Source organism: Otolemur garnettii, unplaced genomic scaffold, assembly GCF_000181295.1.
Source record: "Otolemur garnettii isolate 467f Iridium unplaced genomic scaffold, OtoGar3 scaffold00214, whole genome shotgun sequence".
Lineage (NCBI taxonomy): Eukaryota > Metazoa > Chordata > Mammalia > Primates > Galagidae > Otolemur > Otolemur garnettii.
Window position 1 is genome coordinate 1,815,037 of NW_003852609.1, and position 25,486 is coordinate 1,840,522.

The 25,486-nt window shown below is 44.4% G+C and overlaps 1 protein-coding gene across 2 annotated transcripts in view; it reads left to right on the forward strand.

Moving 5' to 3' along the window:
• Nucleotides 1–25,486, forward strand: part of TBC1D1 (TBC1 domain family member 1) — a 235,778-nt gene that overhangs the window by 181,661 nt on the left and 28,631 nt on the right. For both annotated transcript variants that reach the window (XM_012812647.2, XM_023507992.1), the window contains 3 exons: nt 6,191–6,376; nt 12,682–12,843; nt 19,026–19,184. In XM_012812647.2, coding sequence (XP_012668101.1) covers nt 6,191–6,376; nt 12,682–12,843; nt 19,026–19,184 — 507 coding nt within the window. The remainder of the gene's footprint in view (nt 1–6,190; nt 6,377–12,681; nt 12,844–19,025; nt 19,185–25,486) is intronic.

Sequence of the window (25,486 nt, forward strand, 5' to 3'; positions counted from 1 at the left end):
ACAACTGATTACACAGCTGTAGTCTTGTCCCCAATCTGGATATCATTGGATTTATAAGAAAATAGCTTACTTGGACTGATTCAGCCAGGCCAGATTTAGAATAAACATTTTATCTATCTCCCTTTGTAAGTTACTAAACTTATTTTGTAACTAGGCTACTCTTAATGTGAACAAAAAAGTTAATATTAAGAGCAATTGTTAGGGCTGGGTGCCGTGGCTCATGCTTGTAATCCCAGCATTCTGGGAGGCTGACGTGGATGGATTGCCTGAGCTCACAGGTTTAAGACCAGCCTAAGCCAGAGTGAGACCTCTTCTCTAAAAACAGCTGAGTTTTGTGGCAGGCGCCTGTAGTCCCAGCTACTTGTGAGGCTGAGGAAAGAGAATCAGTTAAGCCCAAGAGTTTGAGGTCACTGTGGGCTGTGACGCCACAGTACTCTACTGAGGGTGACAAAGTAAAACTCAGTCTCAAAAAAAAAAGAAAAAAAAAGAGCACTGTTAATTGTACACTATAAAATCAGTAATTGTTACCATGTAAAATAATAATTTTGGGTGAAGGGTCTATATTTTACCCCCCTTCCCAGGTTTTAGGAGAGAAAGTGTTTACTTTGAACCAGGATCTCATGGGGATGATTTTATCTCTGTGTCCTACACGGGACATTTAGCAGTGTCTGGAGGCATTTTTTGTTGTTACCACTAGGGTGGGCAAATGCTACTGTCATCAAGAGGGTGGTGCCCAGGGTGCTGCTAAGTATTCTGCAGGGCACAGAGCAGGTCTCCAGGACAAGGAATTATCCAGCCCCCGTCTCAGCAGTTCCAAGGTTGAGAAACCCTGCTGTAATCTGGTAGGCTTATCTGCTGACCTTACCCGTGCATCAGCTTTTATTTAGTTCATCCAGAGATGAAGTTAATATAGTACTCATAATTCTTCTTTGTGTTCTGCACTTGGCCTCAGTACCCTAAGTTTGGGATTAGCTCTTGCCATGTGCTGAAAGCTCAGATTCAGGCAGCTCCCAGCAAAGAGCTCTCGGACTGTGTCCTTGGTGGCAGCAATGAAGGGAAGAGGAGCATGTGACCGGAAGCCTGTAGGATTGCTTGAGGGAAGAAAGAGTCAGGATGTAGCCCGGAGCTTTGCTGTTCAAAGTGTGCTTGGAGGACAGGCAGTGGCATAAGCGGGGATCTTGGTGGAAATGCGACTTCCCCCAGACTTGCCCAATCAAAATCTGTAGTTTAGCAAGATCCCCACGTGAGGCATGTTTGTGTAGAAATTCGAGAAGCCTGGGGTAAGTGCTTTTTACTCTGGGGGATAATACACCTTGCTTTGAATCCTGGCTTTGACTCTTACTAGCTGTGTGACCTTGGCCAAGTTACAGAGCCTCACTGCACTGGAGTTCTTTTGCTGTAAAATGGGGACAATGCTATCACCTATTTTATGAGGTTGTTGTGAGAATCCGACAAGCTTATTTATGTCAAGGACTTGTATGGTAAAACCTCAACAGACTATAGCTCAGAATTGATAAAGGAAGGTAAAAGGAGAGAACATTTAAGAGGCAGTTTGTCTTAAGCCTCACATTTGTCATCACCAAAGAGTGCTTGTGTTTGTTGCAAGTCTAATTTCTTTGAATACTAAAATACACCTGGAGCTTCATAAGCTTCTGTAGAGGCCCTTGTCAGCAGCCCAGCTGGCAGAGTAGGGTGGTCTGGGGACAGGCAGCCTAGACTGCTAGGAATGTCCCACCACCTGGCCTGAGTTAAACCTGCTCTGTGCACTAAGACTCAGAATTTGAAAGAAATGCGGTAGGAATTTTCAAGACACACAGGAGGAGAAAGACTATGGTAAACAGCAAGAATGAAATTAGAAAAAGGAGACTAAGTGGGGTGAGCCCTTGAATGACCAGGTCAGCCCCACCTAACACTCAGCAGGGCTTCCCTGACCGGTCCTGGGTTCTCCTGGCGCAGGCAGGACAGTATGTCAAATGCTGCCCTCACCCCTGCTCCAGCGCCTGCCACGTCAGCCAGGACAGCTCACAAGAATTCGTTTTTGCAGACAAGAACCTGTTGCAAACCCGCAGGAGTATAAATGCTTCCAATGTGAGATAAAGCAGAACTTTCATCATAAGTACAGCATTTGGTAGGGTTCCATGAGGCAAGAGGGTAAAGGAAAGAAAAAAGGGAAGACTTCAAGCTGGAGAATAAAGTAACAATTTGGACTAAAATTTCTTAAAAGGGACCTGATCAAGCTGAAAAGCTTCTATGCAGCTAAGGATACAATAAACAAAGCAAATAGACAACTTTCGGAATGGGAGGAGATATTCGCATGTTACAAATCTGACAGAGGGCTAATTACCAGAATCTACAGAGAACTCAATCAGATAAGCAGGAAAAAAGCAAACAACCCAGTCAATCACTGGGCAAGAGAAATGAGAAGACCCTTTCCCAAGAAGACACGGAAGAATGGCCTCTCAAACCCATGAAAAAATGCTCATTGTCCCTAAGCATCAGAAATAAATCAAAACCACCCTGAGATATCACCTAACCTCAGTAAGAATAGCCCCCATCACAAAGTTCTAAAGCTGCAGATACCGCTGCGGGTTTGGAGAGAAGGGAACCGCTTTTACACCATTGGTGGGTTTGCAGACTAAATATGGCCTTTTTGGAAATATGTATGTGGAATCCTCAAAGAGCTGAAAGTAAATTTCCCATTTCATCCTGCAGTTCCATTACTAGGTATCTACCCAGAAGAAAGAAAAATCATTTTATCATAAGGACATTTACACTTGAGTGTTTATAAGCAGCTCAGTTCACAATTGCAAAGATGTGGGAACCACCCAAGGGCTCATTAACGCACAAATGGATTAGTAAACTGTGGTGTGCGTACGCCGTGGAATACTATTTAGCCATAAAAAGATGGAGACTTTGCATCTTTTCTATTTGCTTGGGTGGAGTTGAAGAACATTCTCCTTAGTGAAGTATCTTAAGAATGGAAAGACAAGCATCCCATGTGCTTAATACTAATTTGAAACTAGTAGATGGATGTCAGGCCACAGAAGAGGAAAAATACAATTAAATTCAAGAAAGGGTGTGGTGGGAAGGGGCCCAGTAAGCTCCCACCTGATGAGTACAGTGTAGGGTAAATGGCACAGCCCCTGGGTGAAGGACTCAAATACAACTCAGACTTGTACAGTGTGACCTAATAGTACGTACCCTCATACTGATCTGAAATAAGAAAAAATGCTTTTAAGTAGAAGGATTAACTATTGCACATTCAGTAATGAGTGATTCTGAGAGTATACACTTTTTTAAGGGGAAAGGGTGGATTTGTTTTCTGAGTGTTTTGCAGGAGAATATTTTTTCATCTTTCATTTTAACCAGAATGGATTTGCATTTTTTTCTTTAATAATGTTTATTGTCACAGATTTAGAAAACACAGGAAATAAATGAATAGCAGCACGTGGAAACCCAGCCCCTGTTTATCTCTTCTTCTATTCAACAGTTACCACACCCCTGCTGGGCAGCTGCAGCTGTGCTTAGAGATGATCAAAGCCCTTGTTGCCAAGGCAGCAGGGTTGCCTTGCTGGGGCTTACAGTTGTGTGGTTGAAATTTTGATGTATTTCTTTCCAGTACTTTTTCTGTGCCCTTAAAGAATATATGATAGTGGGTGGTGCCTGTGGCTCAAAGGAGTAGGGCTCAGGCCCCATATGCCGGTGGTGGTGGGTTCAAACCCAGCTCCGGCCAAACCCTGCAAAAAAAAAAAAAAGAATATATGATAGCAAACAATATGAGCTAATACTGATTGTGCTCTTACTAAGAGTTGGGTTCTATTCTGATTGGGCTCTATCCATGTGTTAATTTAGTCTGTAAATCCATTGTGAGGGAGGTTCCATTATTCACACTGGACAGATGAGAAAGTTGAAGTATAGAGAGATTAATTAACATGCCCAAAATCACAAAATCAATAAATGGCAAAGCCTTAATTAAAACCCAGGTAGCCTGACTCCAGAACCGGTCCTTATCATTGCGAAATAATACCGGTATTATCTTTCATATTTATAACATTGAGATGATGCTATATAGGCAATTTAGATTTTTGCTTTTTATTGGACATCACACATGAGCATCTTCCCATAACATGCACAAGCTCCCCCCCCAAGATGTAGAATTTTGCATTATTTGCAAACTTTGTTTGTTTAATTGGACTATAGTAAGACTTCATAAAGCTGTATAATTTAGAGCTCTCCATTTAAATACTTACAGGGATTATCAAACATGCTTATTATATATTTTTAAATCCAGCAATTTTAAGTTACTGGAGTTATGTGGACAGGTTACTTTAAGAAATGAAACATTTTGTAGCTCATATATGATCTCATAGATTTCATAGCAGAAAAATAAATCCAACTTTAGATGAAGGTAGTAAGTAGTCAGTGCTGGTGACTGTTCTGGAACTCGATCGTTGCATGGAATTCATGTTGATGCTATCAACTGGAAGAAATTACGTGTTGTATCACGAGTGATTGTGGGGTTTAAGTTGCCTGTGAGAATTTTTCATGGCGTGCGTTAAGACCATGATTTTATTTACAGAGGTTCACTGTAGACACATGTTCCCGAGAATATGTCACGTCCCATGAGGTCCAGCTGTGCCAGACTCTCTGCTGGTCTCGATGGCCAGTGTCACAGTGAACAGGGGGGATGCTCTCTGTACATGTCTGTAAGATGTTTGTGAGTTATGAAAATATACCAGCAACACAGTTTCTGTGGTTGAGAAAGGTATAGAGTCATGAAATATAAAGAGATTGGAACTAATAAAGAGAAATTTAAAAATCAATTACATAGGAAACATTTGAATGATAACAGTACCCAGTGGGAAGCAGATGGGCTTCTGAGTCAGGCAGACACAGGTGGGATTCCAGTGCTCCAACTAACTCCAGGGCAAGTTAGTTGGCCTTTCTGAAACCATCTGCCCTCTGGAGTTACCATCAGGATTAATGAATCTGTCTATATGAAATGCCCAGCACTTGGTGGGATCTGTTAATGGTCACTGTTTTCACTTACTATTTAATATGTTTTAATCTTCTTTCAGCACACCTGCCATCCATATAACAAGGATGCAAGTGGAAACCAGGCTGTGGGGGTGGGGGTGGGGCTGATCCTGGCTCTCATACTGCCTAGCTGTGTGACACTGGGCAAGTTACTTAAACTGCCTGTTCCTCAGTTTGCTCTTCTGTAAAACTGAATAATTATAATACCTATGTCTTAGGGTGGTTGCGAGTGCTAAGTTATTATATATAATCCTCTTAGAACAGTTTGGTACACAGTAGGTGCTCAGTAGGTGTGCTGTTATCTATAATACAGCTATTCAAAACTAAAGATAAAAATGTTACATGTTGGGCGGTGCCTGTAGCTCAGTGAGTAGGGTACCAGCCCCATATACTGAGGGTAGCAGATTCAAACCCTGCCCCAGCCAAACTGCAACAAAAAAAATAGCCAGGTGTTGTGGTGGGCACCTGTAGTCCCAGCTACTTGGGAGGCTGAGGCAAGAGAATTGCCTAAGCCCAAGAGCTGGAGGTTGCTGTGATCTGTGATACCATGGCACTCTACCAAGGACAATAAAGTGAAACTCTGTCTCTGAAAAAAAAAAGTTACACGTTAAAAAGTAGGTCTCTTTTCTTTCTGAGACAGAGTCTCACTCTGTGCCCTTGGACGAGTGCCATGGTGTCACAGCTCACAGCAACCTCAAACTCTTGGGCTCAAGTGATTCCTTGCCTCAGCCTCCCTGAGTAGCTGGGACTACAGGTGCTCCCCACAGTGCCCGGTTATTTTCCTTTAGAGATAGGGTCTTGCTCTTGTCAAGGCTGGGCTTGAACCTATGAGCTCTGGCAGTCTACCTGCCTCGGCCTCCCAGAGTGCTAGGATTACAGGAATGGGCCACTGCCCCCAGCCCCCAAAAGTAGGTCTCCTTAAACATTCCTCAGCTACTGCGGCTTTTGCTATTAGTCTATTTCAATGAATATTAAAGCATAGTTTTTATCACATCTCATGGTTCAGGAAAAATTTTTAAAAATATGAATTTTAAATTTGGTGATACCATCATGTTTTATCTGACTGAGCGGAATTTGCTAGTTTAGCACTGTGTTTGAATGTATTTTTTTTGTTGAAAAATGACCATTCTGGGAAATCTTTTTCTCTCTTCAGATTTCTCAGAGCTGGGAGAGCTTCCCCCAAGATCGCCTTTAGAACCAGTTTGTGAAGATGGCCCCTTTGGCCCTGTACCAGAGGAAAAGAAAAGGACATCCCGTGAGCTTCGAGAGCTGTGGCAGAAGGCTATTCTGCAGCAGATACTGCTGCTCAGAATGGAGAAGGAAAACCAGAAGCTGCAAGGTCGGTTTGCTGTTTTGATATTAAACGGCCTTGGTGATCTTACCTGGGCTCTGAAGAGAATCACATCAGCTGTAAGCATGCTGTCTTTAAAAAAAAAGAAAGCAAGACATTTAACGTATAATCTGTCCTAATCTGTGTATACATATTTTCTGCCTTTTTAAAGTAATGTTAACATTATTTACTTTATGGAGAATTAATGATGGTCTCACCAACTGTGTTAATTATTTCTATGTGATCATTATTAGCACAGTATCTAGAAATGCAGAGATATAAGCTTCAAATTTAAGCTCTAACCCTTTGAAAGGCATTTTTGGTTTTGTTTTCCTCGCTACTCTTTATCCTCAGCCATCGTCTGTGCCTGTAAGGTAGGTAGGGACTGATCCTGTGTAAGGATCATTACGCTTTGTAACATCATGCTGTGTGTCTTTCTGGTGAGTTGCAGGTAATCTGAAAAAAATTAGCTGAGTTCTACCTGTGCTGATGCCAACAGTATAAAAATATGATGCAAACTTCAGAACTTTAGATTTTGTTCACTTTCTGTTTTCATACTGACACTTGAACCAAAAAGATATAATTTTCAAGGTGTCTTAAGAAGCTGTTTCCGTTGTCATTTGGAAAGAGCATGGGTCTTAGGGTGTAGACAGCTGCCTGACAGGATACAAGTAGTGAGAATTTTGAGCAGGAAGCCTGAGCATACTCTTTGAAAGGGAAGCTGTAGCAGGTGGTTTAGTCACAGTTTTAGAATTAATTTCATTCACCATCATCCTTAATTGCAAGTTTTTGTCTTTTAATAATGACCTTGGTGTTTGTATAGAACTGAAAGTCATGTGAACAGCAGATCTGATGAATAATTTCCCCAGAGTGTGTTGCATCTCATGAAGTCCAATTACATAGAACTTCTGCTGTTCTTCCTAGCTAATGTCCCAGTGAGCGGTGGGTGTTCTCCGTGCATTTCTATGAGGTATTTCTGAGTTATGACAACGCTGTTTACCAGCAGCGTAGTTTCTACAGTTGAGAATGGTTCCGATTCATGAAATGTAAAGAGATATGATATAGAGTCTATATTTATATGTTATTTTCACCGAAACCAAGAAGTGAGATACAGACTAAGAAGACCTTTTGATAGGATAGGAAGTGGCCAGCAGCTGGACAGGAGGCTCTCCAGCAGGCAGTCTCGAAGCTGAGAGAGACAGGTCCCCCAATCAGGACTCCATAGAAGATGGTGGTTCAGTGAGGGGAGTTTAGAGTAGGTGAGTGCAAAGTTTTCTTCCAGCTCTATTTTTCTGTCACTCTCTTGTGTGTTCTTGAAGCTGACATTTTTATTGAAAAGAGAAAAGGCAGTTATGTTCATCATGTAGGTCATAAACCTTAATGGTTATGGTTAGCCAATCTTGCAAATGATAAAATCAGAGCATAGCTGTAATAGGAACGATGCTGGCTGGCATCTTGGGAGTGTAATTGTTGAGGCAAGATCAGTATTCCACAAAAGCAGAGTACGTACTATTGTGGAAACCATGGCTGGACAGACCAGAGTTTCCCAGGGTTACCTGGAACACCTCGCCAGGTGTTTTGTTAAGGTCCTTGAGGCATCTTTTTACTGCTTCCTCATATCATTTGGCTTCTTGGGGTAGCAGTCACTTCTTGAGGTCTTTATTTTAACTCTGACTTTTTTTCTTTAGTTCTATAATATTCAACATAATGTTTATCTTTGCAGTGAAAGCACAGTGGGCTTGCTTACTGTACCATGGGAAGCATTAGTACCTTGTATCAGTGTATATACTGATACACAGTAGTAGTACACTAATTTTTAGAAAAATAATGAGTAATCCGAGACTGATTGCTCAAAACTTCTTATAAGTGTTGTAGGGGTATGTTGAGGGTAGGGACAGAACTCTCTCATTCAATACAGAAGCAAGATTTGACACGAAGCAACCCGGGCATGTACAGCAAGTCCTCAATGTCATCAGTAGGTCCATCGAAACTGTGACTTGAAACAAATCATGTGTAATGAAACCCGTGAGCTAATTTATTTTAAAGACTTAAGTTCCTATGGCATGTTGCTAGTCACAAAAAATCACCACGTTTCTAAATTAGGATCCAAGATACTTCTAACATTAAACCTAGAAATATGATGTATACATATATTAAAGCAAGATTAATAAAACAAGTAAGATAATTATTTACCTGGTTATTCCATTTTGAGGTCTTAGGTGGTCAGAGCCGATCCCTGCCACTCTGGGTGCAGGACGCTGTCCATGGCAGGGTGACTCTCACCCATCCATACCCAGGCTGGGACCACGTAGACATGCTGATTAACCTCACGTGCACATCTTTGGGGTGTGGGGGAAACCAGAGTACCCAGAGAGAACCCACACAAACATGGGGGAACAGGCATACTCCAGAGCAGGGGCCCCTGCTAGGAATTTTTTCTCATCATTATAATAAAGCAGCATTGATAATGACTTTATTTGATGGCCTCTACTATGTACTTAGAGAAGAGATAGCCGTTCTATTATTTTTATGTTTTTATTTTTCTGCTTAAAGAGCTAGGAGTGGCTGTTGAAATTGATTTTGCTCTTAAAGCTGACTTGCACTCCTTGGAAAAGAAACTAGAGGCAAATGCATGAGGAGGTTCTTTCTATGGTCAGGCCTGTTTCCTGGCTTTTGAATATATGGATCAAATGTGTGTTACCGCTGTGGAAGCCCTGCATCCTGGTAACAGCCAAATTGCCGTCTAAATCTGCGTCACTCCACTGGAGACTGAAGCTGACTTTGTGATTTTTTCCAAAATTAAACAGCTAATTTTCAGTGATTTGGAGGCCAAAATGCATCACCTCTTTTCCAAGTGAGCAGTCTCTGCAAGGCTGTTTCCCCACTCTTGTTAAGTGAAGACGAGAGCAGCCTGGGCAGGATGGCCAGATGTGGGGCAGGACCCATGCTGTGGTGTGTTCAGTCAGCTCGGGGCCATGTGTCCAGCTCATTCACATCACTCAGCATTTTGCACTCAACTTAAAAATACAATGATGTGGCTCGGTGCCAGTAGCGCAAGTCGCTAAGGTGCCAGCCACATACACCAGAGTTGGTGGATTCAAATCCAGCCCGGGCCTGCCAAACAACAATGACAACTACAACCAAATAATACCCGGGCATTATGGCAGGCGCCTGTAGTCCCAGCTACCTGGGAGGCTGAGGCAAGAGAATCGCTTAAGCCCAGGAGTTGGAGGTTGCTGTGAGCTGTGATGGCACAGCACTCTACCAGGGCAACATAGTGATACTCTGTCTCAAAAAAAATAAAAATACAGTGATGTGTTAGCATTGTGTTCTGAATTGTAGTTGAAGGTTTTTGATCAAAAAAATTTTCCCTAGTTCAATAATATATTTATTGCTAAACAAATAAATAGGTAATAAATATTGAGCTTAGTTTTTCTGAAATCTCCGTGAGTATGTGTAGTGGGTCATTCAGTTGTGGAGCCTCCCTGCCACTCAGCTTTCCATTTCTAAACTTTCATAAGAGGTGGCAATGGCAAGAGAGTTTTGTCTCTGAAAGCAGAACTGGGGACACAGTGGTCACAGCCCATGCTACACAGCGGGCATAAATCAGACCTATAGATTAGTTGCAAGGTCCAAGTTAGCTCAAATATCCATGTGAAATGGTAATATTTTAGCCAACTTTTGGGCAAAATTACCTTTGAGCTCATTTAGTCCTGTTTCCCCCTGAGGCCACAAGTTGCCCTCCAGATTCCCAGAGTGTGGCCCCTGGACTTAATCCAAACTTCACAGAACAAATCTCTTTATTAAAGAGATAAAATGATTGGTCCTATAAAATTTAGATTCAGTCAAAATTCACACTCAAGGATCCAGAACGCCACATATGGTCCCAGGAGTGCAGGTTACCCATCATTGGTTAAGTTGGAGTCTGGATGTTTGTCACAGGGTTGCACTATCCACCTTGCTTGATGAGGCATTTTGGAGGCCACTAATTTTAGGCAGCAGTATTGGAGGACATTGATTTTAGCAGCAGTGTTGGAGGACACTGACTTTAGGCGGCGGTGTTGGAGGATACTGATTTTAGGCGGCTGTGTTGGAGGTCACTGGCTTGAGGCGGTGGTGTTGGAGGTCACTGATTTTGGGCTGCGGTGTCCAAGGACACTGATTTTAGGTGGCAGTGTTGGAGGACGCTGACTTGAGGCGGCGGTGTTGGGACACTGGTTGTAGGCTGTGGTGTTGGAGGACACTGACTTTAGGCGGCTGTGTTGGAGGACAGTGATTTCAGGCGGCTGTGTTGGAGGACATTAATTTTAGGCTTTGGTGTTGGAGGACACTGACTTGAGGCGGTGGTGTTGGAGGACACTGATTTTAGGTGGTGGTGTCAGAGGACACTGACTTTAGGCGGTGGTGTTGGAGGACACTGATTTTAGGCTGCGGTGTCCGAGGACACTGACTTTAGGTGGCGGTGTTGGAGGACACTTTGACTTTAGGTGGCAGTGTTGGAGGACACTGATTTTAGGTGGCAGTGTTGGAGGACACTGACTTTAGGCGGCTTTGTTTCCACACTGATTTTAGGCAGTGGTGTTGGAGGTCACTGATTTAAGGTGGCGGTGTTTGAGGCCACCGAAGCAGCAGGGTGTTGCTTGGGCCAATAGCAAAATACATGATCAAGCCTTTTTCGCTGAATCTCCTGGCCTGTTCTTTGTGGCTGTGTGAAGTCCCGTTGACGTCAGAGCGAGCGTCAGAGCTGGCTGGGCTCTGTCCGGCTATGCTTGGGCAGCCACAGCCTCGCATGGGACTCACTGTCAGAGAAACACGTCCACTGAGAGCCTGCTGCTGTCCTAGTCACCCTTCAGCATGGCTGGTCCCAAAGCCACTTGCCACGGGTGAGCTCAGCTCTAGGGACATTTATTTTGTTTTCTCACAGCCAAAAAGAAAAAACAATCTAGGGTTTACATTTTTTAAAAATGTGAACTCCAGAGATGTAGGGAATTATTTAACTGGACCTTGAAAATATATTCTTTAAAATGAAAGAGAAAAGAATGAAAATGATAGATGAACCAAGGATGGCAGCACCAGACCTAGAATCACTCACCTACCTCCTAGGTAGTAAATATCCATGGGCAAAACACTTAAATTCTCTGAATTTGTCTGTGTCTGTGAAATGGGAGGTTAGGCCAGAGAGTCAATTTAAATTGCCAAGTTAAAGTTTTCCTTGATTGATCTGCCTCCCCCTACTTGGGTAATTTAGGTATGATTCTTAACCTTTAGGCTGAATAAGTAGGGTGGGAACCAACACCTGTGTTCATACATTTGAGAAGATGTTGGATGAAAAGGATAGATTTATTCTCTTTAGCTCCAGGAAGCAGAAGTGGGACAAATGGCAGAAACTACCAAAAGGGGGTTTGGCTCTAAGTAAGAGGAAACTATCCTTAGAGTGCCTCTCCCGGTTTAGACAAAAACTTTTACTGAACTCCACCCATGCCAGGTATTGTGAATTTTGACACAGAGCCCCTGCCCCTGAGAGTTTGTGGTGTAAAGGTAGCCATGACAGTGGGAAGAATTGGACAGATGTGGGGTATGTCTTAGCATCTGGGCCAGCAGGACACATTGAGAGTGAAGGGGAAAGAGGAACCACATACCGCCTATGTCAGGGGTCCTCAAACTTTTTAAACAGGGGGCTAGTTTACTGTTCCTCAGACTGTTGGAGGGCCAGACTACAGACCCCGGGATGAGTTGGCTGCTAAGCAGGACAGGCTGCAGTGGCAAAAACACCTGGTGGGCCAGATAAATGCCCTCAGTGGGCCGCAGTTTGAGGACACCTGGCCTATGTTTTTAGCGTCATGGAAGACAAGGGAAATGGGTGGGTGGGGCAGGATCTGTGGCTCTTATTTGGATCCGTTAAGCAGGCTGTATCTGCTTTACACCTCAGCACCAGGTACTGGGAGGCAGCTGTGTGTCGTAGCCATCGTGTTTATTAACGTGTTTTTATTTATTTTTATTTTTATTTTTTTTGAGACAGAGCCTCAAGCTGTCCCCCTGGGTAGAGTGCCGTGGCATTACAGCTCACAGCAACCTCCAACTCCTGGGCTCAAGCGAGTCTCCTGCCTCCGCCTCCCAAGTAGCTGGGACCACAGGCGCCCGCCACAACGCCCGGCTATTTTTTTTTTTTTTTTTGGTTGCAGCCGCCATTGTTGTTTGGCGGGTCTGGGCTGGGGGTTCAAACCCACCCACCTTAGGTGTACGTGGCTGGCGCCTTAGCCGGTTGAGCTATAGGCGCCGAGCCTATTAACGTGTTTTTAAATGATCTGTTCTAGCCTCCGAAAATGATTTGCTGAATAAGCGCCTGAAGCTTGATTATGAAGAAATCACTCCTTGTCTTAAAGAAGTAACTGCTGTATGGGAAAAGATGCTGAGCACTCCCGGGAGATCCAAAATTAAGTTTGACATGGAAAAAATGCACTCGGCTGTCGGGCAAGGTAAGCGTTACTGGGAGTCATCTAGCCAACCTCACCCCTCATGGATACCTGGAAAGAAGTGTGGAATAAAGATGTTTAGAGTCTAATTTTAATGGTTATCCCTCTTCTTTATCACATCTTTACTTAATCTGTTCCCAGATGTCTTAGTTAATTGACACAAGCTGCATCACCTTCCATGATTCTCCTTATTGAAAATTGTAAGAAGACAGGAGACAAAAGAAGACAGACAAACAGACAAACACAGGAGCTTAGGTGCCTACAAACTAGATAAAAATGTGATTAAATAGTAAACTAGAAACTAACTGTGTGGCTGCTCTCTGGATGCTCTGGGGAGACAGCAGGGCGCAGAGCACAGGCTCACGGTCCTGGGTTTAGACCCAGCCCTGCCATTCACTCTGCTATGTGGTCTTAGACAAATGACTTAGCCCTTCTGAGCCTGTTTCCACATAATGTGAGGTGTGGGTTATGACGGTGGTGGCTGTGAGGAGCACATGGGGCGTTTCTGCTATACTGTGAGTCCTTGGACAGTAGGCACTGTAGTCCTCATTTCAGTGTGGGCTGCCGGTCTGAACTGGTTCAAGAAGAGGTAAATACAGAACTTGATAGACTAAGCATTTGGAAATGTTTCCAGCGATTTGACAGAGCAATCCTAATATAAAAATGTGGGCTTTTATTTTGTCAATCTGTTTTTCTTATTTTTCTAATTCATCTTTACTGCATTTTGTTAAAATATCAGCCTGCAATGGATTGTAATAGTTTGAGAAGCACCGTTTAGAACTTAACTTCAGTGATGACTATGTGATGATTTTTTTCTAAAATGTGTGTTAGTATCTGTTGGCAAGAGGAATCCTGAGTCTAATCTAATTTTTTGGTGCTGAGTTCTAATTGATCTGGTTATGACTTAACCAGGTGTTGAGAGTAAGGGTTGCAAATAGGTGTAAATCCAGTGATTTTCTTCTAACTCTACCTTCTGTTCAGTGGAAGAACATGACATTTACGTTGCTTATCTCTAACAGAGTGAGTGGAGCAAATCAGTTTTTTCTACTGTTTTAAGCTTTCCCCATGTTTCAGTAGCATTAACTTTAGCAACAGTAGGTACTTATTGCTAGCTATGCCTGTCTCCTTTCTGAGGATAAGGAAACTGGCCTTGGAGCAGTTGGGTGGTGGGCTCAGGGCCACAGAGCCAGGCCTCTCACCACTTGTTGAACAGTAACTCAACAGTGCTCAATCTGAAGAGGAAGCCAGGGTGAAGACCTAGGTTCTAAATCACAACGGCTTCCAGTGTGACCTTGGACAGTGCTCTTGCCTCCTTGCTGGTAGAATGAGAGGTTTGGGGCAGGGAGCCGCCCTCCAGTCCCAACATCCCTCGCACCTGGAGTGGTTGCTGGAGGTTTGCCTTTATGCCAAATGGCCCCAGATTGCTGTTTTGAAAAAGGAGAAAACAGAAAACAGAAAAAAGAATACATGTATTCTTTCCCTTTTCACGGTTAGTAGATGATGGTCTTCAGGTGGCTGCTGCAAAAAGTTGATCGCTGGGGTCTGTGACAGCTACTCCAAATATTTGGGCATCTTAGAAGCCTGACACCTGGATGTTTGATTTTCATTGTGCATTTTTATGAGGAGGCTGGTAGAAATACTCCAGGAATCTGGACACCAGGTAGTGAAATCAGGCACAGATGATGGAACAGTTTATGTATTGGGGTGAGCCAAGGCTGACCTGCAGTCTCTTCATGCGTCCTTGACTTTGCCATCTTACTTTTTACTGCAGAAACTGCTCTCTCTCTCACCATAAAAGGGCTTTGTCACTCAGCTGGTTATAACACATTAATATTTAGCAACTTAAAAAGTGACTGCTATAAATTTTGTGGCTCAGGACAAAAAATGAGATTAACTCAGAACCATTACCTTTGGCCTTTCAAATAGAGGCCAAGTCAGCCCAGAAACCTTGAAAAAGAGGACAGTCCTTGTGTGGGTAATGAGTCCTTTTCTCTTAGTGATCCAAGGACCCCTCGGTGACAGCAATAAAGGGATTTATAAAACTTCCCAAGTTAAAATTAGATGAGAGTGCCAGGATTAAGGTTTCAACTTGGGCGAAAGAGAAATTCTCTGACATTTTAGATAATTCAAAACTGAGTTTGGGTCAACATGATTTCTCTAAAGATATTGAGATGGAACTTTATCAGCTGGGATGTATTTTTCTGGGAATAGGATTGCAAAGTGGAGCACTTGGCAATATGGGCCAGATGCAAACTCTGCTTACCTTGGCCTCAGTGCCATTTATAGAAACTTATTCCAGAAATTAACAAGCCAAAAGTGTACTACAATAAGAAGCATGCTTACTGTGGCATTGTTTAATAGCCTAAATAAGACAAAACCCAACCATGTGACCACCCCATATAATAATATCCTTTGAAAATGACTCAGTAATTAGATTTGCATTTACTGATGTAAAAGGTGTCTGAGGTTAAGTGGGAAAAGAGTACAGTACAGTGTAGTCTCATGTACAGTTGATATCTTGTGGGCTTATACACAGAGAAGCGTCTGGGGCATAGGCAGTATGAACATACAGCTGGTTCATCTGGCATAGCCCTGGTGTACAGCACTTGTCCTGGTAAAATAATTAATAACCTTCTTCCTCTTCACTTTCACACGTTTCCTGCTTTGAATGGTAATTATATGTTTGTTCTAGTTATAGGTGATTTTTTCACTTCCTACTTTATACCTTTTGCATTTTTTAAGGTTTTTTCCCCCCTTTTAAACATTGAGCATATATTATTTTTTAAGTGAGTAAAAATAAAAAGCTGCTTGCATGGTGGATAAAACGTGGCCTCCTGCCTACCCAGAACCTGCCTGTAAGCCCTGGGTAGGCCCCACTGCCAACTTTCTGTCTTGGGTTGGGAGTGAGGCAATGCTAAGCATGGAGAAGGCTGTTTGCTGGGTCGTTCTTAGCAAAAATGTTGGGTCTGAGCTGTATAACCCTGTGCTTTAAGTCATAGGATCTAAGGGTTACTCCTGATTACCAAAATATCTGGTACTGTTCGTTGACACAGCTAATAATCTTTTCCTCCAAAAAAATAAAGTTCTGATTAGATAATGCAGATGATTTAGTAATAAGAGAAAATTGGACATCTCATAACTTGGGAAAATTTTCCAGTTTGAAAAAAATACTTTGTGAAAAAGTCCTGCTATAAATCACTTATCAAGTTGTTTTCCAGCCCACATTTACAACTTTGCAGGTTTTAAAGTATTGGGGGGTGTGTGTGTGAGAGAGAGAGAGAGAGAGAGAATGTATCTACCCAAGATACATCTCTGAACAGAAATAGGAGAGAAAGAAAAAATAATAATATTAAAAAAAGCTATCAGGGTATATTAGTGTTCTATTGCTACCATAACAAATTACTGGAAAACTAGTGGCTGAAACAAATGCTTTTTTTCAATTTTTCTTTGTTTTTTGAGATAGGGTCTTGGTCTGCCGCTGTGCTAGAATTCAGTGTCATCATCAGAGTCCAACTCCTGGGCTTAAGTGATCCTCCTGCCTCAGGCTCCCAAGTAGCTGGGATTACTAGCATGTACCAACCTGCCTGGCTAATTTTTCTGTTTTGTAGAGACCAGGTCTTACTCTTGGATCAGGCTGGTCTGGAACTCCTGTCCTCAAGTAGTCCATCCAGCTCAGCTCTCAAACTGTGGGGATTATAGGTGTGAACTACCACCCTGGCCAGAAAAAGCAGAATTTTTTCTCTCACCATTCCGGAAGCCAGAATTCCAAAACAAAGGTGTTGGCAGGGCTGCACTTGGCCTCCCCAGCTTCTGAAGGCCAGTGGCTTCCTTGGCTTTTGGCTGTGTCACTCCAATCTCTGCCTCTGGTCACACTGACTCTCTTCTTGTCTTCTCTGCATGACTTGTTTATAAGGTTACTTGTTACTGGATGTAGGGTCCACCTGGATAATCTAGATCAGTGGTTCTCAACCTTCCTAATGCCAAGACTCTTTAATACAGTTCCTGTGGGTTCTGGCCCATAGTTTGAGAACTGCTGATCTAGACGGTCTCATCTCAAGATTTTTTCCTTTTCTTTTTAGAGACAGAGTCTCACTTTGTCGCCCTCAGTAAAGTGCTGTGGCATCACAGATCACAGCAACCTCCAGTTCTTGGGCTTAGGCGACTCTCTTGCCTTAGCCTCCCAAGTAGCTGGAACTACAGGCACCTGCCACAATGTCCGGCTATTTTTTCTATAAGGGAAAAAGCAACGTACCTAATATGACCTAAGTATTTCTAAGAAGTGGCTGTGTGACTTTTTAAATAGTTCCTTATTCTTTTAATAAACGAAATTGATTACTGTTTGTTTCAAATCCACAAGTCGTCATTTTATCATTAGTTCCCCACTAGGAACATAAAATATTTTATCTCCAATCCCCATCTCAGTCGCAGGCTTGTCTGACAGTTGGGATAGGAAGGACTTTGAGGGAAAACAGTGGTTAATGCCCTTGGGCTGCCACTCACCAGCCAGCTGACCCTGGGCGAGGCACCTGTCCTCGGGGGGCCTCTTTCCTCAGGTTTACCTTGAGGATGATCATGATACTTCCCTTGGGAGGTTCTGATGACAGGACGGGCCAACACACACAAGTGCTTAGAATGCTGGCGGAGCACAGTGGCCCCGTGATAAGTGGTGTCTGCTGCTGCAGCTTCTCTCTTGCCGGAACAGAAACTTCTCTCGAAGACGAAGACTGACAAAACCATCTTCCCAAGTGGGCTCTCAGTGGCAGGGAAGTGTACAAAGTTGTCAGAATTTTTTCTGGATGGTAAGAAAGATTAATCCCCAGTTCAGAGGTTCCTTTTATCCCAAGAAATGAGAAAGATTGGGTGTCTCATTCTGCGTTCCTCTTTCTCACCCCTTTCCACATTGGGCCTTATAACAGCTAAACAAGGAACCAAAGCATTTTAATTCCAAAGTATCGTTTTGTCTCATGAGTTTTGTCCTAAATAACATCATGGTTCTAAGAGAATTTCTCTTAACTTTCGGACATTTCTAATCATGTTTAGTATTCTAATTAGTTATATTTAAAATATTAGGTAGAGGACCTGGATCATTTTCTGATCTTTAGACCTATCTAGTCTTTAAACCACTGTTCCTATGCTGTTATTTCTAACAACCTCTGGGGGCTCAGCCCCTGTAGCTCAATGGCTAGGGCGCCAGCCACATACACTGGAGCTGGCGGGTTCAAATTCAGCCCAGGTCTGCCGAGCAACAATGACAACTACAACCAAAAAATAGCCGGGTGTTCTGGCAGGTGCCTGTAGTCCCAGCTATTTGGGAGGCTGAGGCAAGAGAATCACTTAAGCCCAAGAGTTTGAGGTTGCTGTGAGCTGTGATGCCACTGAAGGTGACAAAGTGAAACTCTGCCTCAAAACCCCCCCCCCTAGGCCCTTCCAGGTCACTTTGCAGAAAGATGTCCAGTCAAAACTCCAGGTCACCTTGCAGAAAGATGTCCAGTCAAAATTCTACCATCCAGCTGCTTTTAGGCTGCTCCTTCCCTGGCTCTGCAGCATTCAGTGGTTCCTTACAGCCAGCAAGCAAAGGGCAGTTTTCTTGCCCTTGACTTTGCCTCAGACAAAACCCTTCCAGCCTTGTTGGCAACTGCTCCCTCACCCCCTCACTAGCCCACGGTGAACTGGAACACTCCAGGTTCCCACTCTCTGGCTGGTCTTCTCTCTTCTTTTCTCTCCTCCTTAAGGCGTGGCTCAAATGAAGGCTTCTATGAAACCTCGATTGCTTGTTAAAAATGAGCCTGCTCTCCTTGAGCCGAGCGCTACCCCACTTTGATTCTGCCTTTTTTGTGAGATCACATTGTGCATTAGAGTTCTTTATGCCTAGTCTTACATCCCTAGAATCTTATTAATTGGCACAAGGTAGGGGGCTTGTGGCTTATTCATCAGTCCACTGCTTGCAGAGTCTAACACAGTCAGAACATAATGTATGTGCAAAAGGTGAGGGGGCTAGGGCAGTGAGAGGAGTGAGGGTGGAAGGAGGCAAATGGGATGGTGTTTTGGCTGCTTCTCCACCATTCCTGTGCTGTTAATTCCTAATGGAACAAGATTTGGATTCATAGGATGAAACCCAGCTCATTTTTATGAATGAATCACTTTCTGTGTATTAAGTCTCTTTATGTCTTCTCTTCCTTTGAAAGGTGTGCCACGTCATCACCGCGGTGAAATCTGGAAATTTCTAGCCGAGCAATTCCACCTTAAGCACCAGTTTCCCAGTAAACAGCAGCCAAAGGATGTGCTGTACAAAGAACTGTTAAAACAGCTGACCTCCCAGCAGCACGCGATTCTCATTGACCTTGGTGAGTCTGCACTATTGATCGGAGATGAAAATGGAAGTTTCATTTACTTGAAAAATCTGAAGAGACTGTCCAGGTTATTTAGTGATTTGCCTTTAGGTTTAGCCATCAGAATTTACTACTGAGGCTTTTAATTTAAAAAGCCCTAGGGTAATCACAAATGTCTTCTTGAAGTATATAAAAATCTCTCTATTTTCACAGGGCAGCTTGTTAACTCTGCTTGGCATGGAAGGGGGTGCTTATTAGGGCTGTGGTCATAACCGTGGTTCAGTTCAGTAATTCAAATATTGATAGGAGGCTTTTATAGTCGACTGAAGGAACATCCTGGAAAATATACAGATGTTCGGGACCGAGGCTTGGTTTAATTACAGGAGCCACTCCCTGGTCTCACTGCTTCAAAACAATTCATCACAATTGTAGAAAGCAGTTTGTGTGTGTGCCTCGAACAGTTTTATTTTGGAAACAGGGTGTACCTTGTCTCTTGAATAGTTTTAAAAAGACAAAGGTTAAAATGGTGTATCATATTTGTGTACTTTGCATCAGAGGATTTAAGCAGCCGCTGATGGAAAATATTTGGGGAAATAAAACAGTAAAAAAAAAATCAAAAATAATACAGCATTTTACAAAATAATTATAAAATATTCTCTGTGTGGTGGCTACTTATTTATAAAATTTTGTAATGGATATTTTGTGAATAACGGTATATTTAGCTACAGTTTCCCATTTTCTCTAGGTATAGTGACTTTATGGGCAATCTTTGGGACATCCTGTCTAACAACTATTATCATAGCATTTACATTCTATTAGGTAGTATAAGTAAATAAAAGATGATTTAAAATATGTTTTAAAATGTTCATAGATTGTATGCATATACTGTGCCATCTTAGGGAAAAGACTGACGCATCCCTGAATTTTGGTATTCATGGGGAGTCCTGGAACCAATCTCTCATGGATACCAAGGGACTACATTAGATGCACTTGTAGTTGCCACGGCAAAGAACTTGTTGAATTGGGGTACAGTTAAGATGTACAGAAGGTCAGTGGTGGTGCACCCCCTCTTGCCTGCCATCTCCCACCTAGGCTTCTGTTTCTGCTGGTGGGGATCTGGCTCCATGTGGTGGCAGGTCAGTCCTGCTGCTCTCAGGGCACATGGCCCTGCTTCTAGAAGCCCCGCTCTGCTCCTGCTGCAGGCTCCCCACAGCCATCAGTGCTGTGTGCCCTGCAGTGGCCTGGCTTGGCAGGAGCTCCTGCAGCCCAGCGGCTGTGATGGAGGGTGAGGCCTGAGCTGGATCAGGCAGTGTCCAGTCTTCTTCTCTCGGGCCACACAGCTGGCCTTCAGGGTTAATGTCATAAGCTTAAATGGCACCTCAAGAAATTGTACCTGACTGTGGCCTCCTCGTCCCACCAGACTGGGTTGGGCACCCCAGCTAAGCCTCTGCAGCACCCCACACTCTCCCCTCGTGACACGTATCATATTTATTATTACCACTGTCATCATTATCATTTAAAGCTAATACTTCTAGGTCCTTAATTAGACTTTCATTACCTGGCTCCTCCATAGGAAGCAGCCTCTGTGAGTAGGCTGGGGCTGTTTGCCATCATATTCTGGCTTCTAGGACAGTGATTGTCACGTAGCAGGTGCTCAGCGAGTCCTTTTGAGACACTGGCTATGAGGCATTATGCCAGCACTTCCATCTCACGGGACCCTCAACAGCCCTAGGAAGTTGGCCTGCACCCTCTTTAAGAAAGGAGGAAAATGAGGCACAAAGGGGTCATGTGTTAACCACAGTTACACAGTCAACTGCAAGGAGGTGCCAAGACCTGGACCCACTTTGTGCCCAGGAGCCCGAGTGCTGCTCAGGACATGGCTGGGACATGCCTTGGTAGGGCTGGAGCCCGCTGGTCCACTGACCTGAGGAAGCGGTTTTGTGAATTGGCACCAGCTGTGTTAGCTGATGTGATGAGTAACAGAAAAAATGACATCATGTTGCTATCACGTGAAATGAAGGGAAATATAAATTCGGACTGAAAGGCACTGAGTGCAGGCTGTTTCTCTCTGCGTGCTCGCACTCCTTGATCAGATGTCTCTTCCTGTCCCCCCATAGTCCCTCCTCCCTCCTCCTTCCTCCCTTCTCCCTCCTCCCTCCTCCCTCCCTCCTTCCTTCTCCCTTCCCCCTCCTCCCTTCTCAGGCAGGATCAGTACCTGCTTCCTGTTGCACACAGGCAGTCACTTTTCTGGAAAGGGGAAGGGGCCACCAGATCAGCTACAGAGCCTCGCCTCTGTGTGTGCCCAGCCAGGCCCTGGGCCTTCCCCATGGGCACTCCATCTGCAGGAGCCCAGACTTCCGCCCTTTCCCTCCGCAAGCAGGGCTGGCTGCACTCATCTCTGCCTGTCCCCATCTCGCTTCTGCGGCTCCTCCCTGACAGGCTCCCTCATTCCTTCCTTCTTTCCCAGTCCTGCTCTGGCCTCTGTCTTGGATGACCTCCAAATGCCCTCCTGAGGGCCTAAGGAACTCTCTTTGCAATAATGCATTTCCCAAGAGACCCTGCTGGGGTCAGCCTTCTTTCCCAACTAGAACTGGAGACCAAGAAGTTGGCCTGGACCTGGCAGTAGAGCCCTGGGGGCTCTGTGTCCCAGGTTTGTTGTGTGGTTGGGCTCTGGGAGGCCCCACTTAGAAGTCCCCCAGACCCCACCTGTTACCTCCCCCACACCTCTTACTGAGAGGCTGTGGCTTTGCTCCCCAGCTGTTTAGTCTACACTTTCTATTTAGTCTACGCCATGGCTACCTAGGGGCCCATATAGTACAGAGTAAATTCAAATCAGTATTTCTCTTTTTTTTTTTGCAGTTTTTTTTTTTTTTTTTTTTTTCTTTTTTTTTTTTTTTTTTTTTTTTGGCCAGGGCTGGGTTTGAACCCTTCACCTCCAGCATATGGGGCTGGCGCCCTACTCCTTTGAGCCACAGGCGCCACCCCAAATCAGTATTCCTTTTTTTTTTTTTTTGAGACAGAGCCTCAAGCTGTCCCCCTGGGTAGAGTGCCATGGCTTCACTGCTCACAGCAATCTCCAACTCCTGGGCTCAAGCGAGTCTCCTGCCTCAGCCTCCCAAGTAGCTGGGACCACAGGCGCCCACCACAACGCCCGGCTATTTTTTGGTTGCAGCCATTATTGTTGTTTGGCGGGCCCAGGCTGGGGATTCAAACCCTCCACCTTAGGTGTATGTGGCTGGCGCCTTAGCCACTTGAGCCACAGGCACCGAGCCTAAATCAGTATTTCTTAAAAAGTGACATCCACCTCCTGGCCAAAGGAACAGAACGGTCAATTGGATGTTGCAATGCTGGACAAAGTTGTCTGGGCTTCCTCAGCAAGGTTTCTCTGGAGGGTGCGCCTGTTCTTAGACAGCCATAACTGCACATAGCGATGTCCTGGTCATGTAACTGCCACTTGGCACTTTGCCACGATTGTCCCCATGGACAGGAATAGAAGCCCGTGGGACCTTCCACTTGTGCACAATTTCCATGCCTGCCCTTTGCTGCCGTGAGCAGAATAAGTGTGCCATACCTGCCCTCGGTTCCCGAGTCCCTCTTCAGCCTGTCTGAATTGGATCGTTTGCACAACAGGCATATTTTGAGTTTTTAATTTGTTTTTCTCCTAACTCTTGATTTATTTTCTGACATTGCCTTTTAGTCTAAGCAGTTTTTTAAATTTGTTTTGGGGGATGCTTTTGTGTCCAAAGAATAAGAATAATAGACCTTGTTAGGTAGTGTTTTATAGTTTGTAAAAAATTTTCTCCAACTCCATAAGATTTCATCTTTTCACAACCGTGTATGAAGTTGGGCACATGTAATTATTTCCAATTAGAGGTAATAACTGTGGCCCAGAGAGTGTAAGTGCTTTGCCCAAGTTACAAGGTGCTCAGTGGCAGGAAGAGTTCTGGAACCCCAGTCTCCTAGGTCTCCTGCCACGTCCCTTGTGGGACACCATATCATTGCTGTGTCTTTCTTGACTCTGCCCTCCCCATCCTAACACAACTTCCCCACCTGGAGTTCGGTGGAGTCATACTTCAGAGTGGATGACACCCAGCCAGGCGGACATTGTTGCTCTCAGGACTTACTGGATGGTACTTAGCAAATTATATTGAGGCCCCAGGCACCTGCCTAACCTTTACACCTGGTCCACCTACATCCATTTATCCAGACCTCAGAGAACTGCAACTTTTCTCCTCTCCATTCTCTGCCTCTCCATCCTGTGATGGACATTGTGGACTGCCCCACATTCTGCTTTCTGGCTGGGGCTCCTGCTGTGCTTCTGGCCACACGAGTGTCTGCCAGTGTCTCTGAGCAGCTAGCTGGAGGTCCCTTCTGGCTTCACTTCATTGCTGCTTCACTGATGTCCCAGCCTGGAACACCTAACAGTTAGCTGCCTCTAGCTGGTGAGACTATGCAGCCTCTCTCATGGTAAGAGGCATTTACCTGCAAGGTGCTTGAACAAATGTAGAGACCCAGGAGTGCCCATAGGTCAGAAGGCAAAAACTGGAAGTGGGTCTAATCTCTCCCATGTCAATTAGGTACAGTTTTATTAATCTGTGTATTCTAGGTCAATAACACAGTGGCATAGTTTGTATGCCCTGCAGGGGTCTGATGAATCTGTTGGTGATCAGAAGTGACATTTTCAGATGGGCTTCTCGGGACTCTCCATCAGTGAGACCAGACAGGTGCAGGCAGGCCTGCTACAGTGAGGGGCACAGCGTGTGTCCATGGTACACACATGGCAGGAAAGTACCACGGGGGCTGTTGTGCTGATTTTTTGCTTCCATTTACCAAAGATGTAAAAACTCGTATTGTCCAGAAGAAAAGAAACTATAATCCAAGTGTTACAGAAGAGAGTTTCCTCCTTGCTTTTTTAGAATCCATGAAAGATGAATAGAAAAGCCTCCAAAATGAAGGAATCAGCTAGGGGTATTTAAGAGGACTCAGAGGGCACAGGAGGGTGCTTTTCCTTGTCCATTCCTAGGTGGCCATCTGCCCCATTTGACCTTGACACAGAGTGGAGTTTTGCATACTTTGAGTGGTAGGTTGACTGAGAAGTACCAACGGAGGGATTGCGGGGGAGGAGGACGCTGATTTCTCCTTCATCTTTGAGTTGAAGTCCTGGGTGAGAAACTGAAAACTTGCATGGTAAAGCCAGGATAGTACCTGGAGTTTATCATGCAGCATTCTTGTTGTGGAATACAGTTGTCTGTCTAGTTTGGGACTTTGCTTTATGGAGGTCAGTTGAGCAGTCACAGTTCAAAAGTCTAATAAATTCTTGCACTGATGGCTACACACATTATTTCAAAGTGTGCTACAGTTTCAGATATTATCAGGATCACATCATGAAATCCTATAGTTTGGTCATTCTAGATAAGCCCCTTACCTCAAAGTGAGAGAGCTAAATGTGAATGGTAAAGTGCGATGCAATTTCATTTCCTTTCACGGAGGTCGGGAGTCTTCCTGCCTCCTTCAAGTCAGGCAGTGCTGTGCTGGTGAATGGTTAGTAGCTGGCTCCTCAAAAGAAGCCTGGGTGTAGAGTGTATGCAGATTTCCATGGTGTAACTACTCCCATCGTAGCCAATTTGAAGCTTGCACCTTGATGTTGCGGATCATGGAGCTGGGAAGAGATGCACAGAGCCAGTAGGAGCCACCTCTGGCAGTCACCGCGCTGTCAGGTGTTTCCTGGAAGTGACCTGGTTGTAGGTGAGCACTCTCAGCCTTGCTGCTGGTGATTCCACAGATCTGTCTGGAGCCCCAGGTGGAGTCCCTGGACTCTAGGAAGTGCACGTTCCAGTGAGAAGATGGACACTAGCAACTGATGACCAAAGGACTTCAAATTCTAAGATGATATGGAGGGTATTTTTATCTTCAGTCTCATTTCAGATTCTGCTCAGAGCTAAATGCAGCAGTTTATGAAGATGTTAGATCACAAGTCCTCCTCCAGGCAGGGATTGTGGAGGTCATTGGTGGTAGGGTTACTCTACCTTCTACAAAGGAGGACCCAGGCGGGGAAGTTAGAGAGTCAGTGTTGGATGGCTCGTTTGCCAGTGCCACTCCCTGGAGGTGCAGGAATCTCCAGGCTCCTGGTGAAAGGTGCCAAAGAAAAAAGCTTATTAGTCAGCTGTTCACAACCGCCATGAGACTGAAGGGCTTTGCAGGTGGCCCTGTGTTTGCCTCAGAAGACCTCTGGCCTCTTGTAGCAGCTACTGGGTAGCAAATAAAGCTGAGATGACTGGGGTCTTGGCCAAGATGAAGTCAAGTGGGCTCTGAACAGA